This window comes from Danio rerio, chromosome 5 (assembly GCF_052040795.2).
Source record: "Danio rerio strain M-AB ecotype USA chromosome 5, GRCz13ab, whole genome shotgun sequence".
Classification (NCBI taxonomy): domain Eukaryota; kingdom Metazoa; phylum Chordata; class Actinopteri; order Cypriniformes; family Danionidae; genus Danio; species Danio rerio.
Genome location: NC_141025.1, coordinates 21,877,793 through 21,892,338, shown reverse-complemented (window position 1 = coordinate 21,892,338; position 14,546 = coordinate 21,877,793). Strand labels below are relative to the sequence as shown.

Here is a 14,546-nt window from a genome sequence, read left to right as displayed (position 1 = left end):
TTCAAACAAATGATTTTCATGGGTAGTCTGCAATTAATATGTGATTGTGTTTTCAAATTTGTATAATTTTAGTTTAAACTGTGTTATTTTTATTTTCTTTAATGGAAGGTTCCACTTATCGTTAAAAAATAATAACAAACAAATACATTTACCTAATTACCTACATTATCTGACTGACCAAGTGCTGGAAAAATGTGCCCAGTGCAGTTTCATTCAAAAGTTCACACAAGTGTCATACAATATTTCATGTAACACGTCAAGATTTAATAAAAGTACAGATTTGCTGCTTATTAATAGGTGGTGAGATTGATGGGTTCAGGTATTGGGTAGGATTAGGCATGTAGAATAAGATTATGCTTTATAAAGTACTAATAAACAGACAACATCTAAATTAAAAACAGGTAATATGTTACTAGTTACTTAAATTTTTACTTAAACTACAGTGTTTTCGAATTATTATTATTATTTTTTTCAAATTATCTTACAAAAACCCTCTTCTCTGCAATGTTATCCTGTTGAGCCTTATAAATGGTACCTGAGGCAGTAGCTACATAAGGAGATGGAGTACTTAATAAAAATCAGTGATCCTAGTATTTTAAACTAGGACATATTTACATTTTTTTAGTGATTTGTCAGGATACACCTCTCAAAACTGGGACATCTGGTCACCCTAGCTAAGATATCAACACAGAGGAATCATCACTACAATTAGTACGGCACACAGAATGGAGGACTATAAAGTAACTTACCAGTAAAGTTTTGTACGTTCCACTAAGGCATAGGTGTCTCTATCTTCAATCACCACCCTGCAGCTCAAACACACAAAGCATTCGGGGTGGTATTTATAGTCTCCTGCCACCTGAAACATACGAATACCCCCGTTCAGATTAGATCACGGCTGCACAGTCTGACGACTTCACTTCAAAAGCCCACACTGGACATCCCAAAAGAAAATCCTCAGTGCCAGGAACCCCAGCCTTGATCGATATCCAAGAAAGTCTTTCTGGAATTCTCCTGTGCACTCTTGGTGCTATCTCTGCCAAGCCCAGGCGTGGTGGATCATGCTTTCATTGTGCTTCATCTGCTTTGTGTCGATGTACTGTCTTGGTTGAGTCTGCGTTCCTTGGCAGTGACGTGGGTGTGTGTTGTCTTTTTCTGTAACACCTGCAAGTGTCTGGGCCTGCCTGTTATCTGAAGTGACATACAGCCACCGCCCCCTTCCTATACGCATAATCCTATGCCCTTAGACAACCCCTCAGTTGTGTCAAACTTTGCTTAAGACCACCTACCTCTATCCAATGCATTCGCTTTGATGGCCCCTACCATAATGGATAAAAAAATGTCAAATTAATTGTAAAATTATATGAACGTAACGTTGCATGAATCACATGAAAACAAACATTTGCATGAATCAAGAACCCAAACAACTATTAAACCAGAGAATAATATGACAGTTTCCTTTCTTTTCCTACATAAAACAAACTACTATCTAAAATGACTACTATACCTAATGTAATCCCCTTAAAAAGATGCAGTAGGTGATTGTCTTAAGAAATATTTTTTGTGACACCATGACTTAAGTATTACTTTTAGACAAATATGTTTTAAAACTATTTTAGCTACGCAAAGCTTATATAGATTGTGTTCTTTTTTTATGAATGGGTTACCCACTGAAGCTAAGAAGGCTGCACCGGAAATCTGCCGAAAGTGGTGTTAGTGAGACCAGCAGGGGGTACGTTGTACATTGATGGGGACTCTATACTGCTCAGTGAGCTCCGTCTTTCGAATAAGACGTTAAACTAAGGTCCAGACTTGCTGTGGTCATTAAAAATCCCAGAAATGTGTTTCAAAAAAAAGAGTAGGGGTTTAACCACCGGCATTCTGGCCAAATTTGCCCACTGGAGTATGTCTATCATGGTCTCCTAACCATCCCCATATCATAATTGGCTTCATCACGTCCCCTCTCCACCAATCAACTGGTGTATAATGTGCGGTCTGGTGAGATATGGCTGCTGTTGCATCATCTAGGTGGATGCTGCACACTGGTGGTGGATGAGGAGGATTTCTGTGTAGTGTTTGCATGTTCTCCCCGTGTTTGTGTGGGTTTCCTCTGGGTGCTCCGGTTTCCCCGACAAGTCCAAAACCGGTGGTACAGGTAAATTGGGTAAGCTAAATTGTCAGTAGTGTTTGTGTGTGTGAATGAGTGTGTATGGTTGTTTCCCAGTGATGGGTTGCGGCTGGAAAGGCATCCGCTGCGTAAAACATATGCTGGATAAGTTGGCGGTTCATTACGCTGTGGTTACCCCAGATTAATAAAAGGTCTAAGCTAAAAAAAACATGAATATTATTATTATTATTATACTGAATTATTATTACTATTATTATACTGAAAATGTCAAGCACAATATTGACTTTAAGTATCTTTTACAGCATCGATAATACAGTCAAATAGACCTAAGCATTCCTTTAGTTGTTCAAGTGTAAAAGGAGATAAAAATAAAAATTGAAAATAAAAAGTCACTCATTGTCTTGGTAATGCAAATGTAATGTAAAACGAAGGAAGTAAATTTCTGTTTTTAGTACTTCTTTTTTTCTAAAAAATGAGTAAATGATCATCTTCCACCTAACCAGCTAAGGTGAAGTTTGATTTATTTTCGCACATTCATTAATTCATTTTTGAAAAATCGACATCCTGTCGCGCTTCCACTTTAACCTTACTTTGAATATTGGGTCTGGAATAGCATGTAGCAATGTTGTCACTGTGTCACTGTGAACAATGTTGTATTTTATAGACATTGGCTGATTATATGATTTCACTATTTGCAAACAATACTTTTCTGGAATTATATTATTAAGGAAAAAGTCCAAATGTCTGAATGTTAAACCAACTTTACCCCAATGCCAGTTTTGGGGGAATATAATTCCTGCACTTGCTGGCCTGTCAACAACTAAACTGGACAAAGTGCGCGTCTCCATAGAGTTTTCTAACTGGTGAATGACATGATCTAGCGTTATATAAGGTTGTCTATCTGAATCAGTGTTTGAGCGTTCATGACTTAAGGAGGCAAGGCTTTGGACGGCAGGGGAGGGACATCAATTTCTAAGCTATTTTGTTAATGCTAGCATTCTGACAGATCGCCTACTGCACCTTTAAGAAACATTTTTTGATATTGCTAATATATGATAAATATTTTTACACGTGAGGATGTCCCCAAAGGAAAGCCTTATGAGATTTAGTTAAAGGGATAGGACGAAAGTAAGTAGGAAAAAGTCAAACAAGTTTGCAACAAGAACATGGTGAGTAAATGATGATAATGATCTATCGCTTTAACTATAGGAGTTTGTTTACCCCAAATAAATCAAATGTAAGTCATCACTCTCCACCAGAAAGGTTTGGTGCTGTGACCAAATTTTCTCAAATGACAAGTACCAAAGAGAGTCTGCACTCAATAATTCCTTAAATAAATCACAGGAGAAAACTGACAAAGGCACACAGCCGAAACACACTCTTTTTCTCCTGTGATTTATAGAATACATTATTAAAGTGCAGAACTTCTTTGGTAATTAACCCAAATAAAATACATCAATATCTTTAAAAACACCATTCTTTGTAGCTTTCCTCCCCTAGTACACACAGTTCACAGTGCTTCATTTAAACAGTACGACAATGGCACACAAACTCATGTAAACTCAATATAAAAATAGCTGCCAATCAGCAAAGGTTATGAAACAGCAGCAGACGTTTATTCTCTTATTTTGAATGGAAAATAATTTACCCAATAACCCTCTGGCTCTTCTTTTCATTCGGGTTGAATGGAGAAAGTATGAGGTCACGCTGAGGTTTTATTTAATGTTAACCACAAAAGACAGATTAGCAGTTATGTTTACCGAGCTGTGAATCAACGATCCCGGGGTTTGACTAACCAAATTCTTGAGTAATTTTCTCTGCTGGGTAAGCCACACCTCCTGGTGTAGACTAAAGATTTCAACAATCAGACTTTAGAACTGGCAGACAGGCAATTAGAGGATTTTATGCCTACTTGGTTTTGGTCTCGCTGTACCTTCTACCATAACACAAATATAATACTAATATATGATTTTAAAAAAATTATATTGCATATAAAATAACAACCGACTGTCTGGTAACTTCCTGGGAGAACTATGGGAGTGACGCAACTACATTTTTACTGCCTATACATTTACAATGCTTTAGGGCAGCTAGTTGAACTACTTGATACTTGGTTCAACCTGTGAGTAAGCATGATGTCTTAAACTGGATTTGCGCTTACACGATGCATAAACGTCATTCCTGCCTGTATTTAACAGCATGAGAGTGTGAATGTGCATGTGAGAAAGTCTGTTTCCCAGCACTATACACTGTAAAAGAGCCACCCCTCCCTAAGGACTCAAGGAGTCACATCACCACAACGAAGTGAACACAGATTTAAAAAAAAAAAAAGACAAAACTACATCACTTCTCATTTAGTCAATTCATTTCTTGAACTAGGAATCAAGGTGCCATAACATCAGTTTAAATGGAATGCAATGAATGCAGACTCCAAGAAGCAAAAAAGGGGGAAAAAGAGAGAAGGAAGTGAACTGAACAATGAGGAACTATCCAGCCGCCAAAGAAAAGAATTTTCATTGTCATGGATGATCTATGAACAAATACACAAACACACTCAGACAAGCACTTCAGCGGTGAGGATGTGATTCCTTCTCCCTGTCTGTCTTTTAGAGGTTTTGACACCCTGCTGCTTGTGCGTCTGAGCCCACAACTGGCAGCGCACCACAACCAAAATACTTGGCATTCGTCAACCCGAGCCCAAACAGAAAAGGCCCATTATATGTTTTGCTTGCTGGCAGATTCCCCACCTTTCTCCCCATTTCTCCCTTTAAGCCATTTTTAAATGACTTTTTTTTTTTTTTACTTGTGAACTGCGATTTGTTTACGTTAAAGATGGATTTGTAGGTCTCCCTCACATTGATGGGACTTCCATTAGCGCTTATGATTACAAAGATCCTCATTGAAGCCCATGCAAAGGCATTCCAGACGCATGATGAAACAACACACAACACTGAGGCCATTCCTGCCTTCAGATCGTAGTCACACTGCTCACAGGAATGAGATCATTTATAACAGTCAGCAATAACAGTCTGAAACCAGACAGATTAACAAAGCTATGGCTCAAGTTTTTCTTTCTAGACACAAAAAAATATAGTATTGCTAATAATAACTAAATGCTAAAATTTAACACACACATATAAACTTATATATCGTTTACAAGAACTCTCTATAGTTACTTTTGAAAGTAGTGCATTACAATATTGAGTTACTCCCCCAAAAAAGAAACTAATTGGGTTATTTAGTTACTTTTTATGTAAAGTCATGCGTTATATTACTTTTGAGTTATTTTTGCGTTACTTACCAGGCTGAGGTCTGATATCTTTCAGCAGGTGTTGTTTTTACCTTTTTTTTTTAATTGAAGAGATCTGCATTTTAAAAATATAGCCCACACCTTACTTTTCCTTTAAAAAATGTAGAATAAAATAGTATTTGAGAACTTTCTGAACCCAGAGCTATATATGCTGTATATACAGATTAAAGAAAAAAATGTAATGTTTACAACTTTTGTATGTTTTGTGTTATTAGTTAAGTAAAGGCAAAAACAGACATTAAACCTTTAAATGTTTAATAAGAAAATGAATAGTAAGACGATAAAAACATACCCAAATTAAAATAAATCTTTAAGCTTAATACATTAAACAAATTGCTTCATGTGGCCTTAACAGATGTATAAATCATTTCCTAAAAGATAAAAAAAAAATATATAAAAAAAATTTAAAAAAATCGAACTAAATTACAAAATGTAGTCGCTTCTACAGTAGTCAGTGGCTGTGTCTCCTCAACAATAAAAGCAATAAAAACAATCCACTTCTTTTCTATGATGAGTTCAAAATATTTACCATTGATTTTGTTTCGGACTTTTTGTAGTGATGACGGCCAATTCGCGATTCATTTCACGTTTTGTTTTTAACTGGATCTGAACCGCTCAAACCAGCTCATTAAATTGAATTTTTAAATTGAGTTGTGGTAAAACTGTTTGTGTCTTCAATACTAACATAGCAGATACCCCCTTTGACTTGAAACAAACCCATATCCTGAGTTATTCAGTTACTAGAACAGTACACCGACTCATCTGCTGTGAAAAAGGAGACCTGATGATAATGATGATGAGTGCGAGCCGACTGTTCCCTCGCAGCATGCTCTCTCATTGAGTGGGATTTAAACTGACTATTTTTTTTTGTATCTGCAATATATTTTGTAATATTACTTATTTTTAAAAGTAGTGCATTATATTACTTGTTACTTTGTAAAAGTAAAATTATTATGCAACGTGTGTTACTTATAACGCGTTTTCACCAACACTGGTTGTAATTTATTTTAAACTGTAAAATAGCCTATATTATATACCCAACCCTCACAGATGACCTTAGATAAATTGAGTGTCAAAAGTCATTAATAAGTATGATTTTAAGTATATTGAATTATAGGGACACTAGTCATGTCCTCATAAACTGCCTTAATTCTTAGATTTTTTTGTTTCTAGTCCAAATATTTGAAAATAAATTCTTAAAACCAGAAGCCTTTTCTAGACAAGCAGAACAAATGGTCTTGTTTTTAGAAATAATGACAAAATTAAGTGAGTTTTTCCTTAAAACAAGAAAAAAATCTTATGTCGAAAGAAAAACAAGATTGTTTTGCTTACCACATTGGCAGATTATTTGTTTGTTGGCAAAACTAATTTGCTTTAAGGAAAAACTCACTTAATTCTGGTATATTCATTCTTAAAACAAGACAATATTTTTTGCTTTTCTGAAAAAATGTTTTTATTCAAGAATTGTTAGAGATTTGGACTAGAAACATGACATTAAAAAAAAAAAAAAACTAAGAAAAGCATTTATTGCAGAATAGAGTAGAACTGTCATAGCCATGTCAATATTCAATTTCGTGTCCTTGTAAACCACACAAACCTGTACACACACAGACACACAATATTAAGAGAATGTTACAGCTTTTTTGTCAGTTTTATAAAAGCCATACCAAAAAGAACATAATGTTTCTGTGAAATGAATTCAAATGACTTAACTGCTGTATTGCAATTCTCTTTGTATGAGAAATAGATTATTAAATAGGATTCTCAAATATAATAAAAATGTTTGTGATGTCTAAGGGCTAAAGACATTTAAAGTTAGTGGATGTTTAAAGTTTGTGTTTATATATTTGATTTAAAATATTTGTGCAAATGTATTAGTTTCAAGCAATCTTTTGTCCTCAGCTTCAATATATTAACTTCAACTCACTTCTTTATCAATACTGATATGTTTAAATGGAACTTATTTGGGTTTCATCCACCAACATGAGGTGAATGTAATTTCAGAGGTAAACCGTCACATTGAGGCTGCAAAATCAGTCAGTGACATCTCAGCATGAGGTCTGATGACTTGGGAAAATCATACCTTTAAATTGATACTAAAGTAATGATGGAACAAACATAGCAGTGCTTTGGCCATTTATGAGACACCTTCAAATTTGGGCTTATAGAATTGTGAAGGGGGTTTGTATTGCTGATGTAAGAACTTCAAAAATAGTAATACGTTTTATTTCTGCCACAAGCACCCTGTTCACATTAGGAGTGGAAAAGAGAGTTTAAAGACTACCCAAGCATCCTTTACCTTATCAGTGACCTCTTCAGTACTATGAAAAACATCTGCATTTATTGACTTTGCCTGCCTTCATTCAACTCTCGTTTCATCTGTGTAAATATTTACCGAATGAGACAATGGCATTTTATCTAAGTGGTTCTTGCGCAGGTTAGCATTTGACTTGTGAAATCTTCTCAAGAACTTTTGACTGATAGCCAGTTTCTTTATTGTCTGTTTTTTCCCCCTGAAAAACTAACACACCAGGCAGTTCAAACAAGTTTACATGGCTTTCCTTACCATGGCAGGTCCCGTCATAAGCAGTGAGCAGCCATGGCACAATTCCCCAAACTTCTCGCAGTAGTGTTTGTGACAGAACAGCCTCCCCTCTTTCTCAAAGTACCAGTTGGTCAGGAGATCAAAGCAGACAGAACACCTGGAGGAACAAGAATGGAAAAAGTCTGTAAGTGAAACATTCTGTTTGCAAACATTGCCTTGAGCAACTGATCTGAAATCAGCTCTCCGGGAGAAAGGAGAAACCTGAGTGACTGAAATGTTTAGCTAGTGAGGATTGCTTTGTTGGGCCATAAACAGTACCAAAGCATGTGACTACTTTTAGTGTTTGACAAGCTCACCAAGTCCTTTGGATTTCACATGCTTTATTTTAAAAACATCATTTACTTCTAATCATTTTCCTATTTTCCTCTTTAAAAGAATGTTTGATGCTTTTTTGTCATTTTAGAGCTTGACCGCTGCAAGAGTTGTCATTAAATAGTTTAAGTATTGAAATTAAGCATACATTGAGGTTTAGAACAATATGAACACTGGGAAATTAGTACATTGTGAAAATGTTATGACAAAAAGTCAAGACAACCAATATTTGTATGTTGATTTAACCTATTTTTAAAAGTTGCAACAATTTTATTTCAGTTATACAAAGTTTAAATTAATATTTTAAGTCCTTTTGATTGATATTATTAAGATGACCTGAAAAGTTCCTTTTATTCAACTAAAAAGTCAGCAAGAATGTTTATAGTGTAAATTATTTTATTCTTTGGTGAACTTCAGTTCCCTAAAGATAATAACAATGAGAAGTAAAAACATGTTATTTAACGACTGCAGCACATAGAAGGAACCAGTGGCTGCAGCATCTGTCAGTAACTTCACTAGGGCTGCACAATACATCACAAAATTATTGTTATATCGCGATAACTGTAGATTCAATTAACATATTGCAGACATATGTAAGGCAAGGTAAGTTCATTTATATAACACATTTCATACACAATGGTAATTCAAAGTGCTTTATATAAACAAGAAAAAAGAAAATAAAAATCATTAAAAAAGAATTAAAAATGATTTAAACATAAAAACAGATTCAAATGTGTTAAAACAAGTTATAAAAACAAAAATACATAATAGTGTGATCTGTCTTACATAACACAGTGCTCATTCAGTAAAGGCACAGTTAAAAATATGTTTTAAGTCTTGACTTGAATATTGTTGGAAGACATCTGATCATTTCTGGAAACTGATTCCAGCCAAAGGTGATAAATAACATTAATTTTATCCATTGTTTGTTTATCTAAATTTGATAAGATTGGGCCTTTCTATCTTTATCCTCACCTCCCCTGTAGTTGCTGTTCAGATTTTTGCAGGAGCAGCCCAAATGCAAACCAAGAGCTGAAAATAAACACGTACAGTGCTCAGCTAATTGAGTACACCCCATTTTGAAAATGAATATTTTTTATTAATTTAGCAGTAAAGTTAGGTCATATATTTTGGTGCATTTAAACAAAACTGATTTATTTAAAAGACATATTTATTAAAATAATATTTTGGTCACCAAACATATTAAGAAATTGAAAGATAAACAATTAAATTCAAGCAAAAATTGCACACAAAAAAAGTAATTAAAAAAAATGTACAACCTACAAATTTTTTTTCAACTAACTAAATTTTTCCCTTTTTTACTTCTATTTTGCTTCACCCTCATATACATTTAGGTGTACTAATTTCTGGACCGTTATCATAAGTTATTTTGTTAGATAATTTCCAGATTTGGCATCAGTACTGACTAATCTAATGTATATGCATTAATATTATGAATTGAATTGGGTGGACTAAATTGTTCGTAGTGTATGAGTGGGAATGAGTGCGTGTCGATGTTTCCCAGAGATGGGATGCAGCTGGAAGGGAATCCGCTGCATAAAACATATGCTGGATAAGTTGTCAGTTCATTCAGCTGTGGTGACCCCAGATTAATAAAGGGACTGAGCCGAAAAAAAAATGAATGAATAATACTGTATAGCTTCCTATTAAAAATATGAATTTAGAAGGTAGATTTGTGAGGGGTGTATTTATATATGCTGAGCACTGTATAGCGGCATAGCTAATAATAGCATTTTTCTAGTGAAATGTTAAATTGTGAGAAATATCGTTATCCCAATACTCAACAACAATATTGTATATCTTTCTAATATCGTGCAGTCCCAAACTGAAGATTCACAAAGTACATTTCAGACATATTTCATCGGTGTCCAAAGTAAATCCAAATCAGTGGTCAATGATGTCAAAGAGGATACAGAGTACATGCAAAAAAACATCTATTCACTCATGAAAGAGACAAAGTCCAACCGGGCAACACGCAAACACTATAGTTAAAGAATTTGGGAAGTGAGCCAAGACTAGTCATGAAACTCTCTCATGCACACACTCTCCTGTCAGACAACCTAGCTACAATTGGAACCTGATGTTGGGATACAAGCTATGCCACTTCAAACTATTATCTTTCCCCAAAAGAGAGAAAAAAACAAACCTAATTAAAGACCTGGACCTGCATAGCACTTGCACCTTGAGGCTGTTTTAAACAATAAAGGATCATTTGTCCAGGGGAGACAGGGAAGGATACATGAAAAGGAAAAAGTTCCTCTTTACATGCCATGGCTTGTTTTGCCAGACTAGGTAGAGGTGAGGAGGGGGAGAACTGGGACCTACATCAGATGTGAAGCACATAATGGCACCATAACCTAGTATAGGGAAAAGTACAGCCTTTAGAAGCAAATTGTAGTACCATGAAGAAGGGCCAAAATATATCGTCTTAAATATGCACCAAGAATTACTCATTTGTTCAGTGTATACCTGCTGTATTACAGATTCCAAAACAACTGTCTGCATATATACAGTACAAATAAACAATAGGCATTTATAAACCTTTCACATTACGTTACTGTTGTAGTATACAGTGCTCAGCATATGAGTACACCCCTTACAAATTTCTCATTTAAATTAATATTTTCTTTAAGATGCTTTAAATTATATTTGTGCATATCCATTACACTCTCAGAAATAAAGGTATGCGAGCTGTCACTGGGGTGGTACCTTTTCAATAGGAACAAATTAGGGGTGTAACGATACACTTAGCTCACGATACAATGTGTATCACGATATAATGTTCATGATTCGATATGTATCACAATATTTGGAATAAAAATTGAAAATTAAACTGAAATACAAATTATATTTAAAAAAAAATTAATTACCAAGTAAACTATTTTTTATGTATTTCTTTTGTTTTAACTTGTTAAACTGAACCTTCTTTAAGAAAATAAATTAAACAGGACTGTCTCTGGAAAATAAAACAATTAAAAAACTTCTTATAAAATATTATTGAAATTATTCAATTCAATTGAATTGAACAGAGCTTAAGGCTTTGCTTGGTCACTTGCGGTTTTTGTGTGTGCAATCTACATTTCCAGGTAATCAGCAGTTCTATAAAATAATCCTGAACTTATGTGTATCTGTCTAAGAGGATTTTATGAATGGCTGTCTTCATGTTGGGCATGATGAGTGACAGGGTGGCCGTCTTTTCATTACACAGGACAGTCGTGGCTCTTTTCAGCAGTTTAGGCAGGTTTACTATTTCTTCGGCGTTGCTGATGTCAGCGCTATTAAGTGTATCATGTTGACGTGCATTTTTGTGTACCTCTGTACTCAAAAGAGTTCATACTCGTTGTAACCATAACTCTAAAATGCGATATGATTATTTAAATAATGTGCACGCTTTCGGTTTCATTTCCACTGCTGTTCATACTTCCCACGCGGTTCCTGAACGCTCCACTCTGTTCCACAAACTGAATGTTGTTTACTACTTTATTACCTGTTAGTCACAACCTGCAGGTTCTGTTCACTAAAGCAGACGCGCGCGCGTCTATCATATTCCGCCCTCTGTAGTAACAGCTCACGGTCAGCTCACGTCATGTGTGATTTTGCGGCCGCCAATACATCATTATATGAAGACAGAATGATATTTTAGGGTGAATTGTACCTTATAAATACAGTATGTGACTCTTTCAACACCATTAGGAGGTATCCATGTCGCTGTGCAAAGTATGTGAATCACTGTGAAGACTTTAAAACTTCAGCTATGTTTGACCCAGTATGCGTGTCAAAAAGCGGACGAGTCTAAAGCAATGACTGTACAACCGAAATGTTGCCAGACGTCTGATGTAGAGAGGATGGGCCATCCTCTATTTCTACTCCACTCATCTTAGTCTGCTAACATTACTGCTGCTGTAATCTGAACTCACGTGCGACAGCAGGTAGAACGTAGCTCACGTGCAAAAAGCTCAACTAATAAGAGAAAACGGACGTCATATCGTAATCAAATCGTTATAACGCCACGATGCATATTGTGACATTTTTTAATCGCAATAAATCGTACAACTATAAATCGTTACACCCCTAGTACAAATACATGATTTTAGATATTACAAAAGCCAAGAATTAAAAGTAAAATGTCTTTGCCATTTGTTGCTGGGGCAAAACTGTGAAATTAAACACTCAGACAATGATAAAACCAGTCAAGCTGTTTGGAAAACAGTTACCTAATTTTTATAAGACTCTGGTCAGGAAAGGAGGTAGACAGCCACCAAGTCTGAACCAAAGCAAAATCCAAGCATCCAAGCAGGAAATCATCTCCAGGCCATGTTCCAGCAGTACAATGAGCTTCATACCCACAATGAGGAAAACACGAATGCTCTCCAGTGCTGAACGGATTAACAATTAATCTTCTCAAATGCCCTATTAAAATTGATTTGGCACACGACATGAATGGCTTGGCCTCCGGAATGCGTGGATGGTTTACTAACTTCTAGTAACTTTTTTTCTACGACTTTAGAACTCTTTAAGAGCTAAGAACTTACAGAGATTTAACAGTTAAATCAAGGCTTGCATGCTGAAGGCCAACCATCACTTGAAACCAACTCGACAAAGTGCCAAAGGGAAGCGTCTGGCATGCAATGTTCTGTTGAAGGCCTCTCTCTTTGGTACACCGTGTGCCAGAAAAAGGGAAATAGAGGGAAAAATGGGGAAAAATAAAAAATAAAAAAAACACTCAATGGAATGAACGTGGGGAGGATGTGGAAAAGCAACATAGTGCTGAGACGTTCTGATAATGATCACATTAGTGTGAGAAGGCCACCAAAGCCTCAAGCCTGTCGACAGAACGGCTGGATTTTGGCCATGTGCCCGGCTGTTGCCTTTGTTTGGAGGAATGTTGACAAGCTCTGTTTCTAGATAGAGACACAGTAAGCAGAGTGGGCAGAACCGCGACATCCAATCTAGGGACACCATTATGTTTGCCCGTTGGGTGAAACCTGCTCACTAGTTGGGCAACCTGTGTTTCGACAATGACATCATAGCAGATGAAAAGGCATGTGAATCACCCTCTAGTAAACATGGTGAACTGGAACATCTGTGAGGACATGAGCAGGTGTGCACGCATGACATAACTTTCACCTGTGCGCCAGATGCAAACTAGGCATGGGCCAGTATAAGACTCTGATGGTATGATAACCTTGGATAAAAATGACACGGTTTCACAGTATTGTGATTACTGCTTTATAATGTTGTTTTTTTAAATGTCTGGGTAAAAAACTAAATTTTTCTCCATTGAACACAATAGATTTTATTTTAAGAAACATTTAAAATATTTTCGACTAGTAGCTTTTAATGTGGAGGGTCCTTTTCAGCTGGAGACACAGATGCCCTAAAAACTAAATAAAACAATTGTAAATTACAAAAAAAAAAATCATACATATAACGTAGTAATGGTATAACGATAGGAAGGTTTCACCAATCTTAGCCCTGGAGGGGGCTGTATTGAAAGAGTAAACAGTCATAAAAATTTGATCACATGGCTTGATGAACGGTTAAGTTTTAAAATTCATGTTTAAAATCTCCTAAAGAAGCTCAGGCCTAAATTGGCTTTTCTTTTGAAAGGAGTGCCTTTCTTTTGAAGCAAGAAACAGAATTATCCAAAGCCGTTTTCATTCAGTTATAGATTGAGATGTAGTCCTTATGCATACAAACCTGTCGCCATTTAAAAAACTACACAGTATATATAATGCAGCATTACGATTTGTGATGAATGCATCTTCACTCACCCATTATTGTATTTTGTTCAAAATGGTTGGTTGGTTTTCCCTGCACCAAAGGAGAAAAATGCATATGCTTCTATTCACCGCTAGGGCATTGGTTAAATTGCCATTTTATATTTGTAACCTTTTATCATATTATGAATTACATGTAATTGCTCCTCCGTATGTACGGAGTTTGGTAAAACAGCGTTTTCCTCCATAGGCCATACATTATTGTGAATGTTTTGTGTAAATTTTAATTAGTGATGTGTATTTTTGTATCTGAAACATTTTGTGCTGCCATTTTGGCCAGGACCCCTGGTAGAAGAGAATGTATTTTTTATTTAATGCCATGTCAGCAACCAAGACTATTTTTAATGGCAGGAACATTTCAATAATAAATATACAAAACAAAAATCAACA

At 35.6% G+C, this 14,546-nt stretch overlaps 1 protein-coding gene across 2 annotated transcripts in view; it reads right to left on the bottom strand.

The window, feature by feature from the left end:
* limk2 (LIM domain kinase 2) overlaps positions 1-14,546 on the bottom strand; it is a 45,500-nt gene that overhangs the window by 18,399 nt on the left and 12,555 nt on the right. Inside the window, exons 3-5 of one of the 2 annotated variants that reach the window (XM_087251665.1) lie at positions 8,005-8,140; positions 1,290-1,319; positions 750-859 (exon numbers count right to left, since the gene is read on the bottom strand). In XM_087251665.1, the coding sequence (XP_087107791.1) occupies positions 750-859; positions 1,290-1,319; positions 8,005-8,140 (276 nt within the window). 2 annotated transcript variants of the gene reach the window in all.